The sequence below is a fragment of the Pipistrellus kuhlii genome, unplaced genomic scaffold (genome assembly GCF_014108245.1).
Source record: "Pipistrellus kuhlii isolate mPipKuh1 unplaced genomic scaffold, mPipKuh1.p scaffold_m20_p_6, whole genome shotgun sequence".
NCBI lineage: Eukaryota > Metazoa > Chordata > Mammalia > Chiroptera > Vespertilionidae > Pipistrellus > Pipistrellus kuhlii.
Window position 1 is genome coordinate 8713762 of NW_023425562.1, and position 24334 is coordinate 8738095.

The 24334-nt window shown below is 51.8% G+C and overlaps 1 protein-coding gene across 50 annotated transcripts in view; it reads right to left on the reverse strand.

Annotated features, from left to right (window-relative positions):
• The window catches only part of CELF4 (CUGBP Elav-like family member 4), a 264155-nt gene extending 240972 nt beyond the window's left edge, over positions 1-23183 (reverse strand). For all 50 annotated transcript variants that reach the window (XM_036419587.2, XM_036419561.2, XM_036419601.2 and 47 more), the window contains exon 1: positions 22753-23183. In XM_036419587.2, the coding sequence (XP_036275480.1) occupies positions 22753-23038 (286 nt within the window). In that variant the 5' untranslated portion in view covers positions 23039-23183. The remainder of the gene's footprint in view (positions 1-22752) is intronic.
• Positions 23184-24334: the final 1151 nt, after the last annotated feature.

Below are 24334 nucleotides of genomic sequence, written 5' to 3' on the forward strand. Positions count from 1 at the left end.
TTTACAGAGAAGAAGGGAGAGGGATAGAGAGCTAGAAACATCAATGAGAGAGAAACATCGACCAGCTGCCTCCTGCACACCCCCCATCGGGGATGTGCCCGCAACCAAGGTACATGCCCTTGGACCTGAATCAAACCTGGGACCCTTCAGTCCACAGGCCGACACTCTATCCACTGAGTCAAACTGGTTTTGGCTCTCCTGTCTCTTGAACACATGCAGCCCATTCCTGCCTCAGGACCTTTACACCCGCTGTTTCCTCTGCCCAAAGGACTCTCTCCCTCCGCTCCTGCTTGTGGTTTGGATCTCAGCTCCACTGTCTGCTCACCCAGGACAGAGCAGCCTCAGTCACTCAGCACCTCATCCATACACTTTCATCCTCCATATAGTATTTACTAGGGGACACTTAAATTTTTTTTTTTTTTAAATTTTAATTTATCACCTAGTTCTGTTCATGAAAATGGAAGCTTCAGGAAAACCTGGGGTTCATCTTCCTTGGTCACTGGTGTGTCTCAGTAACTAGACTCACGGCCTGGCACAGAGAGGGTGATCGATGACTATCGGTGAATGAATGAATTATTTAATCCTGACGGTGTTTGTCTGGGGAGGCTTTTTGGCCTGAGGTAGAAGTGTGAGTTCATGACTGTGTTTCCTGGCCTGGCACTTGTGTACGGATTGCAAGACTAATTAAACTCATACATATTTGTGGAAATGCAAATATAATTTTATTTACCAATGACTGTAATAAAGGTAAATGCTCCTTATTTAAACAAACAATTCACTTTGGGAATAAAGCTGTAAACAGAAGCAATAAATAAACATTCGTTATTGAGTGCTTACTGTGTATCCACTGAACTTCGGGAGCTGGCTGCTCCCCTCTTCCATCGTGGTGTGTACACACACACACACACACACACACACACACACACAGAGGCTCCCTGGCCCCACACCCGGCTTAGCCACTGGGCAGGCACGGGTATTCTCCGTGGAGCCCATGACTCCTGAGGGCAGACACCGGTGGGCATCTTGGCTCTGCCACTTCCCAACTGTGTGACCTTGGAAGTTACTTACACTCTCTGAGCCTCTGTTTCCTTGTTTGCAGAATAGAGATAGAGACAGAACCTTCTTCCTACCGTGAGCTGGGCGTGTTAAATGAGATGGCACTTTAGAATCCTTGGTATTGCGCCGAGCATGTGGTGAATGATAAAGACCTGGCAACCATTTTCCTCTTACTATTATGACTGTTGCCATCACACAAGCCTATTCTCCATGTTTTTGCATATTCTCATGTAACTGCCACAATAACCCGTGAGGTAGGTGTTGTTGGTGCTGATTTATAGAGGAGGGCTCATTGCTCAGGGACTAAAACGCCAGTGGTCATCATCCAGTTCTCAATATTAGAACTCAGGCATCGGACTCCAGACCTGGTGCTCTCTCCATGGCACCTCTGCTTCCTCTCTCGCTCTTGGGGAAAACCCAGCACTAAGGAGGGCCAGCCATCACACCCCACCTCAATCCATGAGCAAGCCCTAGTCACAAACTCTTCAATCTTGACAGGGGCTCACCATTTCCACCTACTTCTGACTCTTGACTGTGGTCTCCAAGCAGGTCCTCAAATCTTTGCATGGCTGCCCCAGCCTCCGAGAGTCCCCAATGGCTGTGCCATCCCAGATGCTAAATCCAGCACAAACCTCACCCCAGAAGGTGACAGACTGTGAGGAAGTGAGCATTCTGAGAGCTGATCAATGCCATCTCCATTTCCAGGGGAGAGAAGGCATGTCTGGAGCTCAGGGAGTTACCCCAGGGGGTCTAAGTCCTTGGGGAGCGAGGCAGGGTGTGTGTGTGGGGGAGATCCAAGCTCTGGGGACTGAGAGATGGAGGAGGGTGCACTCTTACGGGCTTCCTGGAGGAGGCTGCGCCTGCAGAACAGCCGGCCTTGGTCTGAAGGAAGCAGAGGGAAGGGGGCACCAGGCAGGGGCAGCTAGAGCAGGTGCAGAGAAGGAACTGATCTCACAGGAAGGAAGCATGAGGGTAAGCGCAGCAAAACCGAGCGGTCTGGGCTGCGTGCAAGCCTCTTGACTATCTTTGCTCATTTGCTACTTGGCTACAATTGATCTCACGTTTCAGGTTCCCCAAGTCCCAGGCCCTGTGTCAGGTGCTTTGCGTAGATTGCTACATTTCACACTCATAACAACCCACTTAGGCAGTTTGTTTGTCCCCATTTGCTAGACAAGGAAACTGAGGCTGCCCAGGAAGTAAAGCCACTTGCTCAAGGTCACAATGCTTGCCTCTCAGTGGAAAGGACGGGGTCTGACCTCAGCACTGCCTGCCTAACAGCCTCTGTGCCCCTCCAGGGACCCCCTTCCCTCCCACTGAGGAGATCTGGAAGGGCCTGGGAAGCCACAGAAGGGGCTGAGCAGGGCAATGACTCCGGTGGCTAGTCAAGACACTAGTTTACTAGTAAACCACGTGATAAAGAACTTGCACATAATGTATTACCAGAGGGGTGGGTTGGGTATAGAAGTGAGTGCACAATTCTGTGTATCTGTGTGTGTGAGTGCATCTGTGTGTCTCTGGGTGCGTTTGCATGGTTGTGTGTGTGTGTGAATCTGTGTGTGTCTGCGTGTGACTGCAAGTGTATCTGTGTGTGCATGTGAGCAGATCTGTGTGTGTATATATCTGTGTGTGTGTGTGTGTGTGTATGTGTGGATGCAGGTGTCCCTGTGTGTGAGTGTATCTCTGTGCATGTATCTCTGTGTGTGCATATCTGTGTGTGTCTGTGTGACTGTGTCTGGGTGTGTGTCTGTGTGTGCAGTGGGGTGTGTGAAGGTAAGAAAGTGAGATTACAGGTGGGGAAGACACATCCGGGCTGGCGGGTATGAAGACAGCCTAAGGAAGGGCTTTACGGTACACGCACCTGGTCCTGATGGACTGGGAGGTCATTCCCCTGGGGAAGAGCACAGCCCCGCAGGCCATAGGATAGGGACAGGAAGTTACAGGACACTCAGAGGGTGTCCAGATTGGAGGCAGGAGGAAGCCGCTGTATTCTTACAGTCTGGACTGGGCACCGATCTGGGGGCTCTTGGCAGCCATAAAGCAGCTCTGGGAACCAGGCAGTGGCGTGTGTGGAGACCCTGGGACTACAGAGTCCCTGGCCCATCTTTGGGGAATTCCGAGGTCTAGGGCAGAGATAGGATCTGCATTTCCCACTAGATTTTCAGGGTCCTGACACGGGCGTCCTGGGATAGTCTGTGGAGGGTCAGGATCCAGTCTTCGCTGCAGGAGGCCAAGCAGGCTTCACCGAAGGGCTCTGCCCACCAGGGAATTGCGGGCAAAGCCCACATGACAACCCTGGGTCTCTGGCCTTGCAGATGGGGGAGGGGCAGCTCAGCAGAGCCCTCAGGTGAGTGAAGGTCACTGCTAGATCTATGCCTGAGGCCCAGGGCCCCTGGGGGCAGGTGGGACTGGCCTTCCTCCTATGCCACCAAGGAGTGGAGTGAGCGCATGCTGGGGCCATGCTCAGAGAGGGCCTGCCCTTGTGTCTGCGCCCAGGAACTGGGCCAGCCTCCCATGGCCCAGAGGAGGCAAAGGCGCAGGCACCTGTAGCTGGGTGTGTGGGCTGGGCTCAGGGGCTCTGTGAGCCTGGACAGAGGACAGATCTGAGCGGGCAGAGGTGCATTCAGCCAGAGAGCATTTCCTGGGGATGCTCCTCAGGACACACTGCTTCCCAGAGCAGCCTCTGGCCTTGCTGGTCAGGTGTGAGCACCATCTGCTCCCACCCAGATGAAGGCAGTGGGGCAGGGGGCTCTCTCTTCTCATAGCTGCCGCCCCCAGCGCTCGCTCACGCTCCCTCTCTCTCTCTCTCTCTCTCTCTCTCTCTCTCTCTCTCTCTCTCACACACACACACACACACCACACACACACATGCACCATCGGCACTTTTGTTGTCTCCTTGGGGAGCTGGGTGTTCAGGGCTACCTTCTGGGGCATTGAGGAGCCCCGATCCCTCTTCTTCCCGTCTCCCAGGGGAATCTGTGGGCAGCATGTGAGAACATGCCACAGATGGCCCAGCCATGCGTCTGGGAAAGCAGCGAGGTGTCGGTAGGACACTGTCTCACGTAGTGTCCCACTCCGTCAGGCTGCCCCAAGCCACACGGCCCTTCCTTCCCACAGACCTTTCCACATCCCCTCCACACCCTGGCCAGAGGCCCCGAGAAAGACCCACACTCACACACACGGGCAGAGAACTGTGGGAGTGCCCACTCAGGGAGTCGTGCCCATTTTTTCCTGCTGTTTGGTAGAAGCACTTGGTAGAAAATCTCATCCTAGATGTACACACAATCTGTCACTTAAAAACTGGCCCACCGGAGCCCGTGGCAGCTCCCACATGGCTGCCCACGCTCGGCACGTCTGAGCACACACATCCGCCCATCCCTCGCCCTGCCTCACAAGCTGAGATTTCGGTGTGCTCACATGGAGGTGGTGTGTGTGCACATGCACGCGCATGCACGCGCGCACACACACACACACACACACACACACACACACACACACAGTTCTCAGGGCAGCTGTGGGAGAGGCTCCGGGTCCTGGATCTCTGCTTGGACTCAGAGCCTTAGGAAACTGGCGTGAGATGCCCGTGGTCTGAGAGAAAGGGTGGGGCTCGCCAGGACAGCAAATGCCAGATGAGGGAGCTTTGAAACCACAGGGAAACAGAGAGCCTGTCTGCATCCGCCCTGTCTTGTCCGGATCCAGCAGAAACACAGCCCTCCTGCAGCTGACACATGTGACCCCCACGCCAACACTTCGCTCACACACACCAGAGACGGAGAGGACCCAGGAGACAACATCATCCATGCACCACAGGCCAGGGGCATAGCCACACCAAGGTCATGCACGGCCTTCTCTCTGCCACAGACCAGAGGTGCCACGAAGCCTCACCCCTCATGGCCCTCCCGCACAATATGTTCACGTGAAAAGCATCACATGCACATCACCTATGGCACCCCGGAGCGTCTCTTGTCCAGCACTTGTGGCTGAAATGCACGCATTACAAAGTAGGCCTGCCCCATTTCCCCAAACGCCTCAACTTCTGAATGGTCTGCTCTGTCTTCGGATGGTGGAGTCTTAGTGAACTAGTTCCCAGGTCCTCGGGATTTTAGTCCAAAAAAAAGAAAACTCTAAGTTTCCTATTCTCTGATGAGCTCCCTGCTATTGCTAACACTTAGCTCACCGTGTGTGTGTGTGTGTGTGTGTGTGTGTGTGTGTGCGCAGTCCCTTCATACACAAGGAAAGGGCCACTTTCCCTGCCAAGCCCAAATCAAATGTAATCCCATAGACAACAGGAGCCGACAGTCTGGCCCAGGGCAAGCTTGGGTGGACGGCACCGGGCTCAGTGAGCACCGACATCCTCCCTCGCTCAGCCTCAGAGTGGGGCAGCCGGAGCCTACGCTGGCCTCCAGGACAGACTCTGGCTGTAAACCTACAGGCCTCCTCTCCCCCCTCCCAACCATCTTTTCTGGAGGGGGCCTTGTCTGCTCACAGCCTTGGCTTGACCTAGAAGGGACCTGCCATAGTCAACGCGTGGGACCAAGTGGCCCCTGGGAGGCCGGCCCGAAATGTCTCCGGGACCTGCTTTTGGCTTTGGTCAGATGAGCAGGGATTTGGCCAGGATCCTGAGGGTTGACGCAGAAGGGAGATTGCAGAGGGAGTGTTCTCGGCAAACACCTTCTGTTTTTTTTGTTGTTGTTGTTTATTTCTAGTGAGGATTTGGCCTTGGCCTTTACGAGGCCCCTGGGCCACACCAGTGTGAGCAAGAGGACTTTTGGCCTTCAGCCTGGGGCTGAAAGGTGCATTAGGGACCCACTGTGCCCCCTCCCTGCCTCCAGGCTCAGCCCCTGTCATCCCTCTCTCCTGACAAAGCAGCTGGGCTGATCTCTCCTTCTGAAAGAGTCATGTGCCTTACGTGTGCCTGTGGCCTTGTAGTTATTTACGCCTGTTAAGAAGTGGTGTGCGACTGAGTGTGCGTGTGTCTCTATGTGTGTCTATAGTGACTCTGTGTCTATACACTGTCTGTGTGTCTCTGTATGTTTGAGTGTGTGTGCTTGTGTACATGGGTATCTGAGTGTTCATATTTGATGTGCTCCTAAGCATGTCTGAGTGTGTCAGAATGTGGGTGTGTCTCTGTGTTATCTGTGTGTCTGGCATGTGCATGTGTGCGTGTACACATTTTCAGAGCCTTCATAAGAGACAGAGAGGACTGACTTAAGGAAACATTAGCCTGCGAGGCAGCAGGGCTGCGGTGTCCCCATCTGTAGAACGAAGGAGGTGGAAGAGACAACCTTTTCATTCCCTCCCCAGAAGGGAACCGCAGTCACAGAGATGTGGCGGGCTTGAGACTATGACAAACTGGGGTGCAAATTCTGGCACTGCGTCTCCCCAGTACATAACCCACATCGAGTTACTGCTCCCAGAGCACCGTCCCCCTGGTACTTAGAGGCACACAGGGACGTCTCTGTCACTGCTCTGTCAGGAGGGCTTGGTGAGCTAGAGGATGGGGAAGACCCCGTGTGTGCCGGGTAGTAGGTGCTTTGTCAGTGTTCCCTCCAGTGCACCCCGAGCCTGATGCATCCAGGTGGTCTGATTTCTGCACCAGCAGGACTGCCAGTGTTCCCCGTGGTCTGTGGAGGGTGCTGGCACTTAATACATGATGATGACCCTGGAGAGTTTCACTTTTGTACCATGTTTCCCCTCCTCTCAGCTCACTGCCTCCTCCCGGTGACCCTAAGGGGTGGGAAGAGCAGATGTCACTGTAGGGATGTGAGAGAGGAGAAAGCTGAGACGGAGTGGGGTGGCAGGGTGGGTAGGGACCCAGTGCCCAGCTCTTGGGTGCAGGACATCCCCTGGGCCCCAGCTGCCTCTGTCCTGAGTGCTAAACATTGCCTGCCCTGGGGACCCCTGTGAGGACTGGGGCCTCCTTGAACTGTCAGGCCCAAACTGGAGGAGCCCCCTACGGTCCCCAGACCACCCACTGAACAGATGCATAGAATTGGCCCTTAGCATGGGAATTGGAAGAGAGACCCGCAGAGGGAGGCCGGCCACTCCCAGAGCTGCTCTGACCTTCCCCTAATGGTCCAGGGTGTGGACGCACAGAGCAGATTCCTCAGCCTCATCACCCACTTTATTTATAGCGCTTGGCTCTACGCAGTGCTTACCGGTTGGTTTCCCAAAATCCCAGCCAATGCAGAGCTGTGTGGCCTGGGCCCCGCAGTGGGGAGAAGGCAGCCTTTCAGTCCAGAATCGGTCCAGCCCCCATGGAGATTTCTTGGGGGTGCACCCAGTTTCACATTTAACTTCGCACAGGTTTTTTTTTTGTTTTTTTTTTGGGGGGGGACTTCCAATCAAACCTTTTCTTACATGATGGGTGCCCCCTGGCCCCGGGCTGCCCAGCAGGCCCAGCCAGGAATTGGCGTGTCTGGTGAGCAGCCAGAGCGTCTGGCCCTCGGCTCGCCCAGGTTCCTTCCCTGGCTCTCGGTGCCCATTCTGAGCCGGAGCTGCTCTCTTGTATCCTGGCAAGATTTGACCAGGTTGTAATTTTCCTTCAAGATCCTTTTTCCATTTTTCTTTACAAAAAAAGGCATCAACTCTTTCGGGTTGCAATAGGAATAAAAGGGGTACTATACAAGAAAGTGCCTTGCAGAGGAACATGCTATACAAATGGAAGGCACACTATAATATAAAAGAACATATAAATAACATCCGGGGTACAGTGTATCAGACACATGGTTTGACTTTGAATGACCAAAACACCTGGGTTCATAGCTTATTTAGGTATGAGCTATAATGTCACTTAATTGGATACATAATGCAGCGTATCGTATACGCTGTGATCCACAGAATTAGGTAATATCTCATGACATATCATATTCCGAGCACAGAGAGAAGCAGAATAAAAATCAGTCAACATTAGGCTATTTTGGCATTCGAAACACAAGCCCCAGATTTGTGATTTTAACAGCTGAAGCTGGGAGGGAGAAAACTAAAAATATGTGCGAACGGGGAAGATCTCTCTATGAACTGGCAACGGGGCCCACAGGGCGGGGAGGGGGTGATGAGTAGAGGGAGGGCTGAACTCCCAAGAATAGGTCTGGGGAGGGGGAGCCTCTCAGAAGGAGGTGGGAGATCGCACGCGCTCGGCAGTGATTGTTCCCGCTATTTATGAAGCCAGATGAGGAGCTACAGGGATTGCGGTGGCCCCGTGTCTGCTGATTAGCTAGAGATTATATTGATGATGTAATAAAAATTCACTTTGTCTATTAAGTTTCACCAAGACAATCAAGAGAGATTAGATAAAAATCAGAGGAAATGAATAATAGAATGGGAGCCTCCCTCCCTCCCTCCCTGCCATGGTCCCAGTCTGTCTCTCCTTTTCCTGCCCGCAGTGGGGCACGAACCAAGAGGCCCCTACCCCACATCGCGGCAAGGCAAAGCAGAGCTGGAAATGTCCCCTGCCCTGGGCTGCTCTGGGGGAAGGGACTTGGCGTTCCAGAGAAGACGCGGGCTTAAGTTTACTGACCGTGCTTAATATTTGATTAGACCTTTGGCTCAGCAGCTGCGGGGTGTGCTGGCCCTGCCATCAGGGAGATGGGCAGGGTGAGCAGCCCTCAGCTGCCTGGGTCCCTCTGGCCCGGTGGGTTGGGAGCTGGGGTTCGTGTCTGCAGTGGCACAGATGTAGGCCAGGCCGTGCGCCTCTGAGTAGCCGGAGGCCTCCCAGCGTCTCCTCTGCCCTCGCTGTGCTGGACATTCCCCTATTAGAGAGGTCTCTTCAGGTTACAGCCCGGGCTCTAAGAGGTCCCGGTACGAGGCACGTGCCGCCAGAAACAGTAACACATTAATGTCCATTAACCGCCAAGGACACATCTGCCCAGTTTGATTTGTCAGATCAGCAAGGGGCAGGACTTAAAAGGAAAGCAAAAGGAGGTCACTTTGTGGTGGGGACCGCTGTCCTAGGAAGGCTGGGAGGCCTGAGGGCACTGGGGCTTGGGGTTTGGGGCCTGAGGATGGTGGGAGGAGAGGAGGTGGATTAAGTGAGCGAGCGGGGAGGGCATGGGAAGGCCATGTTACTGACCCCCATGTCCCTGCAGGGAGGGGAGCAGTGTGGTCACTCCAGCTGCTCCGCAGCCCAGCTCTGCTCCTCCCTGGGGAATTCCTGGGGCTCAGGAAGATTCCAGGGGCCAAGCTCTATGAAAGGCCCAGAGGAGGGGTGATCCTTCAGCCACAAATAATCCTGTGTCCGTGGCACCCCCAAATCAGCGGCTTCCCAGTTCCTCTGGGCTGGGTTTCTCTACCAGAGCCCGGCGAGGCACCCCCATTGCTCCCTTGCAGCACATGGGCCCCCTAGGGGCCTGGCATGCCTCCTGTCCACCTTGGGAGCAGTGCTTCCTAAGATCTGCCAGATCTCTCCAGCTGTAAGACCCGTGTCACCCCCCGAAACACTGTCCCCTCTTCAGTCCCACTGCCTGGCTGCTTCCAGCCCCTCCTGAGCTGGTGCCGACACAGAGAAAGGGTGGAGGGAATGGGGAATCTAACCTGCAGAACTCCCTAGTTTATTGCTTGGGACATAAGTGAGCCTGTGGGGGCAATATGGATGCCTGCCTCGGTGACTGAGAACCCGGGACCAAGTTTAAATATTCTTTGAGTAATTTCTCGGCCTAAGTGGGCTGCAGTTGTGACATCTGAAGGACACTGCAGCCCCGAAGCAGGTGAGGACAGCCCTTGCAGGCTCCACATGTGTCCCCGACTTCCTCGGCCACATCTGCACCCATCCCCCTACCCCGGACCCCCACCCTTTCTCCCCCAGCCAGACTGGTGCTGGGCAGACATTTTTTCAAAGGGAGGAAGTCCTTTGTCCACCAGCCTGAGAGTAAGACCTCACTGCAGTGGGACAAAAACAAAACACAATGGAATGAAACGAAACAAAACAACCGGCTCTTCGGCGGCACTCCAGCCTCCGTGCGCTGCCTGTTCCCATGGGCATCTCTGCCTTCCTCCCCTTCTGCCGTACCCGGGAGCCTGTGTCCCCCTCTGTGATTACTCTGGTTTGGGGGCTCCTTCACTTCCCGCAGGGGACATTTGCATTGAGCAGGCTTATCTTTGTGGGTTTGCTGGCCCCTGTTGAAGCCAGTTATTTCATGGTGGTGAGGGTGGGTCCCAGCCTTCTGGGGAGAGAGCCTGGCCCTCAAGTACCTGCGCTGCACAAGAATCTGGGACTCTTTGAGGTCCCTTCCTGTCCAGTTAGACCCAAGGCTCCCCAGTCTGGGGCTTGGTGCGTCTCCCCCACCAAAGTATAATGCCCCACATTCTCTGCTTTGCAGAAACCTGCCCCTGCCCCATGGGGTGAGCGTGGGACCCTGCTCCCCAAGCAGGGATGGTGGGGAGGATGTCCCGGAAGCCGACTGCAGTTGGGTTGATGCTGCTGCAGCCCTTGCTTCAGCAGCTCCTCCTCCTGCCTCTGCCAGCCTTGGTGACACTTTCCTCCCTGCTGGGTGGCCTCTGCTGGGGACCAGGCTTGTGAGCAATGGCTCAGCTGTGACAGGTCAGACATTTCAAGTTAATGTTTTGCTGAGAAACTTGAGAAACAAGGGAGAAATCAACCTAGGCCTTGGAGACAGTGTGAGCCACAGACAAGGGAAGACAGTGCCTCCCCCCCCTCCTGTGTGAGTGTGTGTGTGTGTGTGTGTGTGTGTGTGTGTGTGTGTGTGGCCTGGGCCCTGCTCCGTTGGCTCCCCTCCCAGTCAGCCCGTGTGACCTGGCTTGCCCGTGGTCACTCCCTGCAGCCTCAGGGCTTGCTTTCCCTGCGTGGAGACACCCCTGAAATGCGTGCTTCTCCCCCCTCTCTGCCGACTGACTCAGCTGCCTCGTTCCAGGCCTCACGCTTGGCTCTTGGTTCCAGTGGATTTTCAAACCGGCCCCACGCGGTTACAACAGATCTCACTATAAAACAAATATAATACTTTACTTATTGAAATAAGATGAGAGTAAAAGAGAAAGGTCTTATGTTTTAATTAAAAAATTTTTAATTGGAAGGGAAAATGAAGCCTGGTAATAAGCCAGTGATGGCTCTCCTGCTCCGTGCCTCCCGCGCTGAGGACCGGCTGGATTTAGGTCGCTGTGCTGGGGTGGCGGGTGTGCCCATGGGCACCCATGGATCGGTCCTCAGGCACAGGATTGTAGGTATGGATGGGTCTGGAGCCCCCACATGTGGGAGTAAGAATTAAAATGCACCCTAAGCCATAATCTGGCTATTCATTTTTTAAAATGAAACAAAACTGACATTTGTACGGAAACTACAAAACTGTCTGGATTATTCTGACTCTCATCTCTTGTTTTGTTGGTCTCTGCTGGTGGCCCAGGCTCAGGCCTGACTTGTTGAGTGAAGGGTGGGGCCCAGGGTCTCATGCTGCCCACTCAAGCGGGGGAAATGACCCCGTGCAAAAGAGGAGTGATCCACCCTGGTCCTTGGGGGTGCAGGGGTGCGGGAGAGGTTTGGTCTGCAGCTCCCTGACGCCTAGCCTCAGAGTCCTGCTGTGGGCACGAGGGGCCCTCACTGGAGTGCAGGAAGTTCCCCCTCTCACCGTCAGAGGGCAGGCCACCACTGGAAGAGAGGGGAGTTTGGGGGCCCCTCCTCAAGGTAGAAGAAGGTCTAGAGGAGAGGCCTGGCTTCTGGGCTGTTCTCATAGGACTCCTAAGACTCAGACTGGAGCCTGAGGAGGGAACATGGCACTGGAGGGAGGGTGGCCAGGCCCACTACGGCCATGCTGAGCCTGTGCCCTTTTAGAAGCTCTGATCTGTGAACTGTCCCAGTGGCCGTAGGGACTGGGGCTCAGCTAGGAAGACTGGGCCTTTGTCACTGTGGAGGGAGCAGAGCTTGGCCAAGACCCTGGGTGCACGCACCTGGGGGGCCTGAGTGTGCATGAAGTAGAGGGATAAGCTCACCCCTGGGAGCCCTGGGGAGGGTGAAGGAGGAGGCTGATGGGGTTAAGGAAGGACCAGGCATGGCCCGTTTACTGAGCCTAAGTGCTCCCTCTGGGAAGCCCCATCTCACATCCCAGCAGAGACATCAATTCCTCACCCTCTTTCACAGTCAGGGGCACATCCCCTGCCCTGACCAGCCTCTCCCCTATCACCTGCCATCCCCCCACCATGGAACCTGGAAAAGGGAGCATTCAAACTCTCGCTGGGCTTCCCCTGCCAGCCCCGCTCCCTCTCTCGCTTTCCGAGTAAGCACCCAGCCACTGGGATTCTCTCCTTTCCTCTCCCCTCTCAGGACAGCCTGCCAGGTGTTGCCCAGGGACTTCCGGAAGGCAAGGGGCCTGCCTGGAGGGAATTCCAAGGACACGTGGCTTTCACTTTCCTTCCCGCTCACTGTGACTAGAGGTGAGCCTCAGGGAGCAATAGCTGTCTGACATGCAGAGTATTCCTCCTCCCACCAGCAGTGATGATGGGGCAGAGCCCCGAGTCTCGTCCCAAGAACCAAATCATGGTGATCGATCTGATGAGAAGCTACTCCTTCTGGGACCCCTAAGTTCCAGAGTGCACACTGGCATCTCCTGGGGCCAGTGTCCCACCGCATAACGGAAGATGTTGCTTCAGGCTTATGCCACCCTATTGGAGACAGACCTTGTCACACAGCGGGCGCAAGGATGCTCTCTGAGCCTCATCCGATGAGACCAAGCCAAGCCAAGTATTGATTTGAGAGAAAGATATGGATACGTGGGGTGGGGATAATGGGCAGGGGATCCTATTTCGTTCTTTTCCTGTTCAGAGAACACCTCTCCTCTACCTCACCCCACTGGCACGCAGAGGCCGGATGAGGAAGACTGTTCTCATCACTCACCCAGGGACGCCCTCACTCCCCTGGTCCCCTTCCAGGAGTCAAGACCATGAGGCCTCTGGGGACCAGGTCCCTCTCTCCCATCACGGTGAGCACTCCCGTCATCTTCGCCTCTCCGTGTATTCTTAGAACCAGTCAATATGATTAATTTTACATGGGCATCATTTCCTGCCGTTGCCGCGGAGTCCTCCCGGCCTCACCCATCAGCAGTGACATGATACAGTTTCTGGTTATATTGGTCAACCAAGATATTGATATTATTAATAATGGATATCTATATGCCGACCTTTGTCCACACAACTGAATCACACTGGGCTGGCTGTCACATTTCTTTTAGAGGTATTGATAAGCCCATTACTGGAAGGGAAGGCACAACCTTAGGTGTTTGCTTCTCACTCACCTTCAAGCATCTCCTGTAAAAATCTACTCTGGCTGGTTGAGCTAGTCTGGGTGCAATGGCTTGTGCAAGAGAAGGTCTGTGTGCAAGTGCTTGTGTGGTGAGTGGGTGTGCGTGTGGACATGTGGACATGTATATGGGTGTGTATGAATGCCTGGTGTGAGCCTGTCTTTAACACGGCCCTTTTCGAGCTGATCAAATAGTCAATTAGAGCATTATAGGGAGGTAGCAGAATCAGAGAGTTCCTACAAATACACTGTGATGTACTGTTTGATCTTTAGATGCCTCTTGTCTCCTAGGACTTGTGCAGGAGGCTTGGCTTTATAAGGATATTATTCGGTTGATGCTTCGTTCTCTCAATGTACCTGCCAGGCAAGAGACAGGACTCACTGGGGTCGTGTGGCCAGAGTAGCCACAGGGTGGAGCGCTGAAGGCCATGCTGCAGACTTGGCTCCGGGGACAGACCGCTCCCAGCCTCAGTCACTTTCTCTGTGCAGTGGATGTGCTGAATCCAGCTGCACAAAAAGGGAGGTCGACTCCGCTCAATCTCTCAACCTTCCGCACTGAGACTCCAAGTCGTGGGAATGCTGGCCACTTCACAAGCTTTGCCCCTTGTTACACATGGACTGTGGCCCACTGCCTATTAGGAGGGGTCTGTGTGAGGAGGCACATTTTGTGTGCTCATGTGTGTGCTGCACAGGCACACAGATCGCATGGATAGAGGCACACCTGTGATTACTGTCACCTCCACCTGTGTGAACAGTGGTGTCAGGGACAGTGCCTCTACCAGACTGGTCTGCAGTGATCCATTCCTGTTTGGACCCAGACGTGTGACAGACATGCTCACTTGTCGTGGGAGATTCTGCACTCGGCTTTGTAAAGGGAAGCCGGCTGGCTAGAGAGATCTTTTGGATCCTCAGACATAGTGTATGAATAAACCAGACATGGATTAATTAGGTGTGACTGCATCATTAAATTAGAATAATGAACAAACAGCCACGTATGGCATTCAAATCTGCCTAGAATGACTGCAAGGGTTGCTTTCAAGTAAGTCACCTGTCAGTTTGTAGGTTTTGGGGACTCCAGAGGGTGAGGTTCCTATCATACCTTAAGAAATAGATTCTTTAGGCACCTCCTACCTCAGGAAGGACCATCCTTCAATGGGCACTCAGATTCCCCCACTGAATCCAAACAATGGCTTGGTTCAATACAGCATCATCTATGCACGCTTCAGCTGCAAGCATTTCTCAGAGTGAAATACGATGGTAGCACAGGTGCTCAAGAGACAGGAGGGAGAAGTTAAGAGGTGTAGGCAGTGGATGTGAAATGTATTGATCCCATAATATTTATGTGGCTGCGCACATTGGTGCTGGGGCACGTGCGTGTGTGTGTGCACACACACACACACAAACACACACACACACACACACACACACACACACACACACACACACCTTTTACATTTCCATGAACGCTTTTTTCTTTTGTCAACACTCCCCATGTCAGCCCGGTCAGATTTGAAGGTGAACCATGTCCCAATTGTGCAATTTTAGAAACAGCTGCTGGACAGCAGCCCCTCGCCCTCAGCGGACAACACCCCATCACAATCTCCATCCTAGGACAGAGCAGCTATGCAGAAAGAATTGCTTGTCTTCAGCAAAGAGGATGGCCAGCAGCTTAGAGAGAGGAAAGAAAGCTTGTTTGTCTGGCCAGAGAGCTGTGGGATAGCCTAATGCATGGGGGCTTTGTTAGGAAGATCTGTTAAGTATCTGGAAACCTTTGATCTGGAGATGCTCTTAACCAAGGTGATAATTAATTAAAGCCGAGTGCATTGCAATAAAGTAACATCACATCAGGTGAGTCGCTGTCCAGAAGCGGTTTTCAGAACATTTAAACTCTTGTTGGAGGCCAACTCATTATCAATTTCCCCCCCTGAGCTTTGATCACTATTTTTGGCTGTCCCATCCTCAGGGACCCAGAACTACATCTGTCTCCATGAGGGCATTCATTTATTTACATCTTGCAGATGGCCACGTAGGATGTGTTCCCGGGTTGAGCTGCTGGGAATCGCTCCGTCTGCGAGTGTTCCTCAGCTCAGCTGAAAGGGAGACACAGGGGCGAATAAGAGAAGCCAAATGTGGAGCAAGGGGCAGGGGAGAAGCCCTATGAATGTGTGGCCCTGAAAACATCCCCTTCTACTCACAGCGGGACCCAAAAAGGAGGGCAATTACCCGGGGCCTGCCCACCTGGCTGCCTGGCTGGTCTCTGTAGGCAGGGCTTTGGCTCTGGCTTTATACCCATCCAGGGCCACTGGGAGCTGGGTGAGCAGAGAAGGAAGATGCCCTTAGGGCAAGCACATAAAGTCGGGAAATTCCTCTGCCACCACTTGTGCCCCATCATTGTCTCTCTGCCCTGGCATCTTTCACTGCACCCCTATGTTGCCAAGTGGAACATGGACCTTCCTCTTTAATTCTCACTCTGGGCATTGTGAGGGCACTTTAATTAGCCAGGAGAAGGAAAAAAGGGAGAAGCAGGATAATGATAAAAGGGCTAAAACTAAGCTGGGGGGCTCTGTTCTCCTTCTTTAGGCTATTTGGGTAGGATTGGATGCTTCCTGTGATTTTTGGAGAGTCTGTGTATTTAAAGACCTGTAGAGAAGGCAAAAGTAAAGGAAGCAGGGATGAGCTTTTCCTGTAGAGAGTCCAAAAGATGGGCAGCCAGATCCCTGCCACACCTGCTTGCCTTTAGGGGAAATGCAGCATTCTGCTTGGAGTACTCAGCTTGATCAACTTGGCCAAAGCACACTCGTGTGTGTGTGTGTGTGTGTGTGTGTGTGTGTGTGTGTGTGTGAAAACACAGTGAGAGAAAAGTAGGTCTGGGATGTCAAGGGGAAGCTGGTGGGGGAAGAAATGAGTGGGTGGAGAGAGTTATCTCTGCAAAGAGCTGGGTTCAGTGGCTTGCCACCCAGATCCTGGATGGAAGGTCAGTTCTAAAATAAGTCAGTAGGTGAGCAAGCAAGCCTGCAAAGGGTGAGGGGGTTGGGGAGATGGAACCTTCTCCCATATCTGGACTTTTAGGTGGGAATATCCACATTGAAACTTAGATCATTGGCAAATCCAAGCCACCCGTCCTGAGGTGGTGCCAGTACAGAATCACAAGGACAGCATCACTGCTCCCAGATCTCCTCCTTCTCTCCATCAACCAACTTCCTGATCATGCACATAGCCTTCAGGATGAAATTACCCCTAACATTATCTCTGTACCACTTACATTTGTCATCTCTCCTCTGCAGACACACGGACACACACACACATACACTCACACATACACACACACTTACCTATACCCACACAGGCTGCAGCATCCTTCCTCCTTTATTCCCCCAATTCCCACAGAAACACACAGAGTTTCACACTCCCTCACTCTTCTCTTCACATCTCAAATGGGATTTCCCTTCCAAGTTTGGAAGCTGCTGCAGTTATAGCCACTGTCAACCAGCGCTCCAAGCTTCCAGCTGGCTTTTTGGCCCTATAACTCTCAGAACTGTTTTCCTTTTTTTTTTTTTTTTTTTTTTTGTTCATGATGTTGGGCCTCATTCTCTGTTGCATCTCCCTCTCTTCTACAGCCTGCCTACCCCAAGTTCTGTTTAGTGAGGTCCCTCCTGGGTCATTTTGGAAAATGACTGCCTTCTGACGACATGGAAGGTGTGAGTAGTGCAGTGTTTTCCTCCAATCTATCTGAAGCAAGTAAAACCGGCTCTCAACCCAGGAGAGCTTCCAAGGATCGCTCAGAAGCCCCTCTTCCATCCTGATACATAAATTATAATAATGAAGATGAGGATGCTAATAATAGTGGCAGCAGTGGCCGATTGCTGGGATATGGAGAGATCACTGGGCATCAAGAATGCCCCTGGAAACCAGCTCTTTGAAAGCACTCCGATAACTCAACAACATGCTTGTGTCGGGTGCATATCTATGGCATGCATTTTTGTAATTGTTTTCCTTTGGGTTGTTTTCAAGCTATGACTTCACTCAAGAAAAGCTTTTCTTTCTGTTTTGTTTCGTCTTGTGTTTGAGAAGCCACGACATCCAGCCAACTGGAGCAGGTGGAGACAGTGAAAGTGTGCCAAGGGGGTTCTTTCAACCTAATCTAGAATTCCCATTAAAGCTGAGGGGGGGAAAGATGGTTAACATCTCCCTGTGGAATTGCAGTGAAATCTAGGCCAGCCCTGGTTCCCATATGTGTGGGATGCGCTTAGTCATGCTTGCACATGGGTGCAGATACGTGCACATGTGCATATTAATTTATCCCTGTGTGTTGATTCTGAGGAAGTCTGTTTAAAAGATAAATGAAATTGTGCACAAGCAGCAAATAACCACTAGTCTCTTAAATAAGGAATCATTTCCCAATACTTTTTTCTTTGCTCCCAAATAGGATACTTATCAACACCTGAAATTTGAAGGTTTTTTTTTTTGGAGCTGTTTGGTTTGCTTTACTTTAGCTTTTTAATGATTGCTATTGCTTATTTTCTTTAGTGAAACTTGTGTTTTTGTGTTTTTTTTTTAACACATTTGTCTTCTTTTCTCATCACAGCTATCCCATTCTCTCTCTCTCTCTCTCTCTCTCTCTCTCTCTCTCTCTCTCTCTCTCTCTCTCTCTCGGCACATCTTTCTTTGAACAACTATGGGTGTGTGCTCAGCTGTTCTATCAGTCTCCCCAGAGAGAAATAAATTTTTATTTTTCAAAATATTTTTTTTTAAAGTTCATGTTAATTGAGCTGATGCCCATGCGAATGGTTCAGCGTCACTGCCTCTTAGACTCCTTTGGAACGGGCACGGGCACCAGAGCCTTGCCGGCTTGAGTTCACCTATTTCAGGAAAACAACTAGCCAGCTCAGCCAAAGTCAAGCGGTGGAAACTCAATGTTCCGAGACTTGCTACATCTTACATGAAAATGCAAGTCATAATTTTATGAAGATGGTCACAAATCACCAAAACATAATCACAACTCCTGTCCTTTCCCTTTCTCCCAGCACCACCCCAAATCATGGGGCTTCGGGCATTTCCTAGTCAGGTACCGTTGAACTGAGGGGTTGTGCATCTGGTGATGAGTACATTTTAAAATGATGTGCTCTCCAGACCTCAGTCCACAAAGGGTTCCATCACTCTGTTCCCACCCTCCCTCTGGATGTCGTATGAAAGTGTGAGGGGCAAAAGTTTCTGCTGTTGTGGCTCCTGGGTTGGGAGCCCCCGGGGCTGCCAGTAGACTAGATTTTCCTCCCTGCAGTGGAGGATGACCTCAATGCAGAGCGGCTACCCAGGCCACAGATGTGTTCTAGCTGGTTAACTAGAGGGACTATAATGTGGACTTGGCTGTTTAGATTAAAATGCATTGCAGGCTTCAGGAATAAGCACACTTCAGTAGTAAAGGCTGCTCAAACCTTTGGGGACAGCCTATGTTTAGATTACATTAATTCATAAATATTATACTAAATACCACTTAAATTGGACTTAAATGACTTCAAAGATAATGCATTATAATATGGCTACCCAGAGAGCACTAGTCTTTATGTCGACCAGTAACTCAGTCTTTGCTGCCGTTTATCCTGTTTGACAAGACCAAAGTTATGAATGGATTGTGGGCTTCTTCATGCGTGATCTGCTGTGTGTGTTAGCAGTCATGAATGTGTGTGTGTGTGTGTGTGTGTGTGTGTGTGTGTGTGTATCTATTTTCAGTCACTGGCTCCATTTGTTCTTCAGGAAATAAAAAGAAGAGAAACGAACAAAAAGTGAGAGAAGGGAAGAATTAGACCAGTGGGTGACCTGTTCCCTTCTTCAAGGGAGAACAATTCTATAGCAAGGGGCAAAGTTAGTCCTGAGCTCACTTCTGTTGCTACCCTGGGAGTTTGCCTCTGTTCTCTTAAATCGATAGCACAATGTCTTTTTCTTTGGAGCATGGAAAAAACAATCTTTCTCAAAGTGCTTCTAATGGGGGAAAAAAGAAGACTCAGAATTAGCCATGAGAGTTTGCATTACACCGTGTCTTCTTCTTTGGGTGTTGTTTCTTCAAATTGTAATCCTAGTGTGTTTTTTCCCTGGTTTCTCTCTTAACCTAGCACCCAGATCTCCCCCTTCCCAATTGCTTTCTGGTCTCCAGGGGGTCAATTTACCTTTACAGTAATTAACCCAGTCCACAACTGCTATGTGCTGTCTTGCCTCCCCAGCTCAACAGCTTTTCTCTGATATGGCTGGGTTTGCTCCACAACACCCACCTTCTCCCTCCTCCACAGACTCCCAATTTGACTGGAGTAATTGCCTTTTAAGGTTCACTCTACACATGGCAGGTATTCCGTTAACCCTTAGAAGCCCTTCCTTCTTTAGTTACCTGAAATGGCAGGTGGCCAGCAAATGGATAGCAACCTGAAATTGCACACATTTAATTTATCTTTTACTTTTTTTCCCTTAACCAAAAACATACATATGCCATCCACACTGGAGGCCACTATCCTGTGCTATCCCTCAATTTTATCCCAGTATGATTCGTTAGAAGTTAGAAATTCAAGAAGGGGAGAGAAAGAACCACAAATATGCCCTGAAAGCAGGCTCAACAAAGGCATGTTTCTATCCTGAGAACCTTGTGTTAATTTAGAGTTGGAGAAAATCTAGAAATCAAATGCAACCCTTGTTCTTCAAGTCTCATCATGCTTTTTGACTTAATAGTAATTAATCACCAATGGCAGGCGAGTAATTTTTTTTAAGGTGGCCGGAGGCTTATTTTATTAGGATTAGCTAATAAATCAGGCTGTATCACTGAAGGAGGAGTTCAAACTCTTCTAGGACTGAATAAAACAGACCTCGGAAACTGTCTCATTTATTTAGCTCTCCCGAAGCTTTCAGGCACTGTTGGGATGTTGTGGTCCAACCCTGCCTATAAAAATCCAAGTGAAGGAGAGGCAGGAAGTTTCGTAGGAAAAAAATATATGCTCAGGTTCTGAAGGGTGAGCTGCGACAATGAGGTACCCAGCATGCCGGGCCAGCGGGCCTGCCTGCCACAGACTGAGTCAGTTTAGGGGAAGAATTATTTAGAAAAATGAAGTTTTGCTTGTCCTAGGAATCCTGGCCATATATATATGTGTGTGTGTGTGTGTGTGTGTGAGGTGATGCACACAATATAACTGTATTATAATCTCTACCTTCTTGATATAAATGATGATAATTCTACTTTTTCCCCCTACAATACAAGGGAGTCCAAATAACATCAGAAACAGTGATGATACCAGCAAGAAAGGATCGTGAGAAGAAAGCAAGAAATATTATTAAAGTTTATCTTCATTTGAAATAAAACATCAAATAAAGTGCTCCAACCCAGGTCTCATAGGAAGCCCAGGTCTTTACAACTGTCTTTTGCCTCTAGTGGGTTCTGCTATTTTTCTAACTTTAAAATCTCAAATGGTCACAAGAACTGATTGTTGAGATGGGTAAAGGATTTTTCTACCTATGCCTTTTAATTTTCATTATTACTATTTTAAAATCTGGGGACGTATTGGGATAACAAAGGTTTGATACAAACAGTGATTAGCCTCAATGGAGCTTGATTGGAAAAGGAAAAACTACAAAGATATGGTTGACTTGGGGAAGGGCAGAAAGGAAACAAATATTATTTCAGACACTGCCTCCCCAGTCCACCTTTGCAGTTTCTCTTCTGAACATTTTCTCCATATTGGATAAAGGTTGGTTTCTTTCTCCATTACAGCCCCTTCCCTCACCCCACCCCAACAAACCTAGTATATTTCCATTCTGCCGTGGTTTTGTGCAGCTCAACATGCCATTAACTTTAAGATTTACTCCTCAGCAGGCAAGCTGGAAGATGCTAAAGCCAATAAAAACTGCTCTCTGGGACTCCAACTATGAAGAGTTTGGAGCTGTGCTTAGTATTCGGATGAAGGGAGGGCTGGGGAAGGAGGGTGGTTGTGATAGTGGAAACCACTGCTGCTTGGAGAGCCAGACAGCTCTGCGTTCTGCACCTAATGTGCCGGAGGATCAGCTCTGTTCATAGCCCATTTGTGGCCAAGGATGAGGCTGCTCTCTCTGTGCGGGTGGGTGTGCGTGTGCATGTGCATGTGTGTGTGTGTGTGTTTTCATCATTAAAACCACCAGCTCTAACACGGCATCTTCAGTGGCTCTCCACACTACTGTTTATTAAAAACAGAACATCCGTACACATCCCTTACAACTTCCTCAGAACGGTGCTCCTCTGCCTGACAATCAGTCTCTCTCAGAAAGCATTTAACTTGCCCACACAGCTCCAGCCCCGAATAATCCCCGCTGCACATCCTATACATTACTGTTAGGGAGCAGAGCACTGGGCTAATTTCATCACCCACCAGCCACCCACACACATCCTACAACTGAACACATTTGGGGCTCTGCCTTAAAGATAATAAAACAAGGGGAGAAAATAGGCAGGCTGCAGACAATTCCCATGTCCACTTTCCTAAAAAGTTGCTGGGTTTTAATTCTTTGATTATTCTGTCTCCCCTCCCCCAAGCACTCACTAGCATTGATTGCTTCAAGGGAGAGGAATAATGTACTATAAACCTCTCTGCATGGCGAGTTTGGGATAATTAGGCTACTCCCTTTAAAATGCACATCTTGCACGCACAGATTTCCCCGTAAAACCCCACTTTCCCGAGAAGGGGGCATCATCCAGGCTTCCCCGACTCCTCACACCACCCAGGGGATGGCTGGCTTCTTGCTAATTCTTATCTTGGGTTTTGTCCCTCCTTCCTTCAAATATCCACCCCCCTCCCCCACCACTCACAGCACAACTGGATTATTGAGAAACACAGCTCGACAGGGAGAGTTTACTGTTAAATTAGTAGCGAAATAAAAATATCTCTGAATTTGTCACCTCCCTCCGTTTTTTTTTTTTTTTTTTTTTTTAGACGGTTGCACTCTCGCTTCTACTCTGGCCCTGAGCAGGGGACCACCGGATCTCCTCTCAGTATATTCAGCACCACAGCGATGGACAGCACCCTCGGTCCCTGCCCGGCTGCGCGCCTGCCAGCCTGCCGCTCAGCGTCCCGGTGCAGCTCGGCGGTGCAGCTGTCCCCATCCCAATCATTCAAGTCGCGGTATCTCTCTCCCCCCCCCCCCCCCATAAAAGCCCCATTCCTCCTCGACCTCCTCTCTTTCTCTTCCTCTTCTGCTCCAGTTGCTCTCCCTACGGCGGTACCGCTTCTGTCAGCTCATTTCCCCAAAACCCAGCCTTGCCCCAGCAAACAGCTCCCCACGCACCCCAGTCCTGGTCTCTGCTGCCCGAGCGCCTCCTTCCTCGGCGGCGTCCGCCCGAGGGAGGCTGCCTCTCTCTCGCGCCGTCTCTCCGGTTTCTCCGCGGCCGGCCGGCTAGCCCGCCCGCCGCCCGCCCTCTCCTCCCCAGCAAAGTTAGGAGGATAAGGTGCACTCACCTTTGTGCATGCCTGTGAACCTGTCCTTCAGAACCGTCAGCTCGTAGATCTTGCCGAACTCCTCGAAGAGGGGCTTGAGGTCCTTCTCGTCCAGGTTGCGGGGGATCTGCCCAATGAACAGCTTGATGGCATCGTGGTCCTTCATGGGAATGGTCGACGGGTTCCCCGGGCTGTGGCTTAATCCGTTCATGTGCCCGGCGCTGCCCGGACTGCCGCCGAGCCCGTTGGTACTGAGGCTCGCGTTGTCAGCCTGTCCGTTTGCTAACGTGGCCATCTTTATATACATAGAGAAAAAAATCTTCTTTCCTTTTATTCTTTCCTCGCTCGCACTCTCCCGCTCCTCTCCCTCGCAGGCTCGCTCGCTCGCGCTCACACGCGCACACGCATGCACACACTCGGGCTCTCTCCCCCTCGGTGGCTCTGAACCTCGCTCCCTGCTCTCTCTCTCTTTCTCCTCTCTTCTCTCGCTCGCTCGCGCTCGCGCGCTCTCTCCCCTCTCCCCCCGCTCCCTCTCCTCCCTCCCTCTCCTCCTCTCTTCTCTCTCTTTCGGCGGTCTGATCTGATTTTTTTTTCTTTCTTTCTTTCTTTTTCTTTTTTCTTTCTTTCTTTCTTTCTTTTTTTTTTTTTTTTACATTGAACAGACAGGATCTCTGTCCTTTCCGTTTAAACAGGCTGGACCGGTTCAAGTTCCCAGTCTGACCAGGGGTGGGGGCGGCGAGTGTGCGCTGGAGCAGGAGGGGGGCGCGGGGCCCGGGGAGGGCGCTCTGGGCGGGCGGACTCCCGCGCGGCGGCGGCGGCGGGCGGCGGCCCGGAGCGGGGCGGTTGGGGCGGTGCCGCCCCGCGCGCCTCCCCCGGCGGCGGCCCCGGCGAGCGGCGGTGGTACGGTCCGGACGGCCCCCGGCTATAAATAGCGCCGGGCGCATGGCTCTTCGGGAGGCGCTGAGATTCCGGCGCAGCAGCCACGGGGAGCGGGCTCCCGTTAGAAACGGGGCTGCTGGCCTCCTCTTTGCCCCCCCACCCCCCTTTTTATTTTTATTTTTATAATAGCAGCAGGTGCAACTTTTTTCTTTTTTTGTATTCCAAATACATAGGTTTCCATGTTCGTGTGGTATGTAGTAGGGGGGCATGATCCACCGATCTCTATTGGGGCGCCAGGCGGGCAAAGCAAAGGCAGGGATGGCGGGCGGGGCGGCGGCGGCGAAGGTGGCACGGGCGCTTTTCTTTCCCATCTGGTTCCCTTTTATTTATTTATTTGGATTAGAAAAAAGGGAGCCGGCTTGGAGGGAGCCCGCCCAGAGATCCGAGTGCAGCACATTGATCAGTGTCGAGAGGAAGAAAAAAAAAAAGCTACATAAATATATATGATGTGGATACATCTGTAGACAAGGGCTCTCTTTGGCGCGCGCGCTGTCTCCCGGTCTCCGCTCGTTCCCTCCTCGCGTTCCCAACCTGCCAGAGCGGCCCCCAACCCGCGCCCTCCTCCGCCCGGCATCCGCCGGCGCCCGAGCCACTGGGAGGACCGGACTGGGGGGCAGTGGGGCCGCTGGGGGGGGGTGGGGTGGGGGAGGGAGAGGAACGGGGA